Here is a 1,820-nt window from a genome sequence, read left to right as displayed (position 1 = left end):
GATATTTTGAATGTAATTGAATTATTTGTATATGTACATTCTAGCTCTTAAATTCCTGTATCTGAACACATTTCTGAGTTTCTTTTGTATTATATTCTATTGCAGGTGAGGTGTGTACAAATCCAGTTCTGTAAAACGTAAGATACATGTTTACAACAACATCTGCCCTCTGTCTGCCTCTCCTTCTGATTCTTTCTGATTGTTCTCCCTCTATTTCCTTCATCCTTATTTTCTCTAAAATGTATGTACATACTCACAGTCCTTTAAGTCCCATTAAGTTCAGACTAGAAGACCTTTCATACCGATGACTGATGCCAACACGAAGTCCATTATTTCATTTTTCCTATTTTATGTATTAAAGATTTAATTTTTGTGATAATGTGGAAGTAAACTGATATACATTATGTGAATTTCAATCATTTATTGAAATAGTTACTTTTAGTATCCCGTGGCCATGTCTCATAACATGAGAGATCCACCTCATCTGGCACCAACCTTTTTTTTTTTTTGAAGGTTTCTTTTAAAGTTGCTAAACACTTGGTCCTGACAGGAAACATGTGCTAACAGAGGATGGAACAGAAGAATGGCAGTTCTTCCACGGGGTTTATCCTGCTGGGGTTCTCTGACCGGCCTCAACTGGAGCTAGTCCTCTTTGTGGTCCTCCTGATCTTCTATCTGTTCACTCTGCTGGGAAACACCACCATCATTGCCTTGGCCCACCTCGACCCACATCTTCAGACTCCCATGTACTTTTTCCTCTCCAACCTAAGCTTTCTGGACCTGTGTTACACGACCAGCACTGTCCCTCAGCTCCTGGTTCATCTCAGGACAGCAGACAAGTCTATCTCGTTTGGTGGCTGTGTAGTTCAACTGTTTGTTTTCTTAGGGTTGGGATGCACGGAATGCATTCTGTTAGGGGTCATGGCGTTTGACCGCTATGCAGCCATCTGCAAGCCCCTGCAGTACACCGTGATCATGCACCCCCGTCTCTGTGCCCTCATGGCTTCTGCATCATGGTTCTTTGGTTTTGCCAACTCCTCATTGCAAACAACGCTCATCTTCATTGTACCACTTTGTGGGAGAAATAAAATAGACCACTTCCTTTGTGAGGTCCCCGCACTGCTCAAGCTTGCGTGTGTTGATACCACTGTGAATGAGTCTGAGCTCTTCTTTGCCAGTGTGATCATTCTCCTTGTACCTGTGGCATTAATCGTCTTCTCCTATGGTCAGATTGTCAGGGCGGTCTTAAGAATAAAGTCATCTGCAGGGCAGAGGAAAGCGTTTGGCACGTGTGGGTCCCACATCACAGTGGTCTCCCTGTTCTATGGCACGGCCATCTATGCTTACCTCCAGCCCAGCAACAACTACTCCCAGGATCAGGGCAAGTTTGTTTCTCTGTTCTATGCCATCATCACCCCCACAGTTAACCCTATCATATATACGCTGCGGAACAAGGATGTGATGGGAGCAATGAAGAAAGTGCTTTGCAGGGGCCAGGACTCCAGATGACTGGGTGGGGAAGTCCCATATATGGAACACATTGAATGCCAGAGTGATCAAGATGTTTGTGACCTACGTGCATCATCTAAAATTTCCTTTGATAAGTCTCAAGGGAATTTACTTACTTCATTCTTTTATGCAATTGAGAGTTCAAAATCCAAGTTCATGGATTCACACAATTTCCACAGAGGCTGATTTTTGTTCCTAGATCAAATGCACATATATATATGTATTAATTATTTAATTTGAGAAAGAGACAGCATGAGCAGGAGTGTTGTAGGGAGAGGAAGAAAGAATCTCAAGCAGACTATACCCTGAGC

General features: G+C 42.8%; 1 protein-coding gene across 1 annotated transcript; it reads left to right on the top strand.

Annotated features, from left to right (window-relative positions):
* Nucleotides 1-570: 570 nt before the first annotated feature.
* Nucleotides 571-1,509, top strand: LOC308344449 (putative olfactory receptor 2B8; the record flags this gene model as incomplete). The annotated part of the gene is made up of 1 exon (XM_080805991.1): nt 571-1,509. One exon carries the CDS (start codon nt 571-573, stop codon nt 1,507-1,509), a length of 939 nt encoding a protein of 312 aa, XP_080662117.1.
* Nucleotides 1,510-1,820: the final 311 nt, after the last annotated feature.

Source organism: Martes martes (assembly GCF_963455335.1).
Source record: "Martes martes genome assembly, chromosome: 6".
NCBI lineage: Eukaryota > Metazoa > Chordata > Mammalia > Carnivora > Mustelidae > Martes > Martes martes.
The sequence above is the reverse complement of the archived record's forward strand: the minus strand, read 5'-3'. Positions and strand labels throughout refer to the sequence as shown.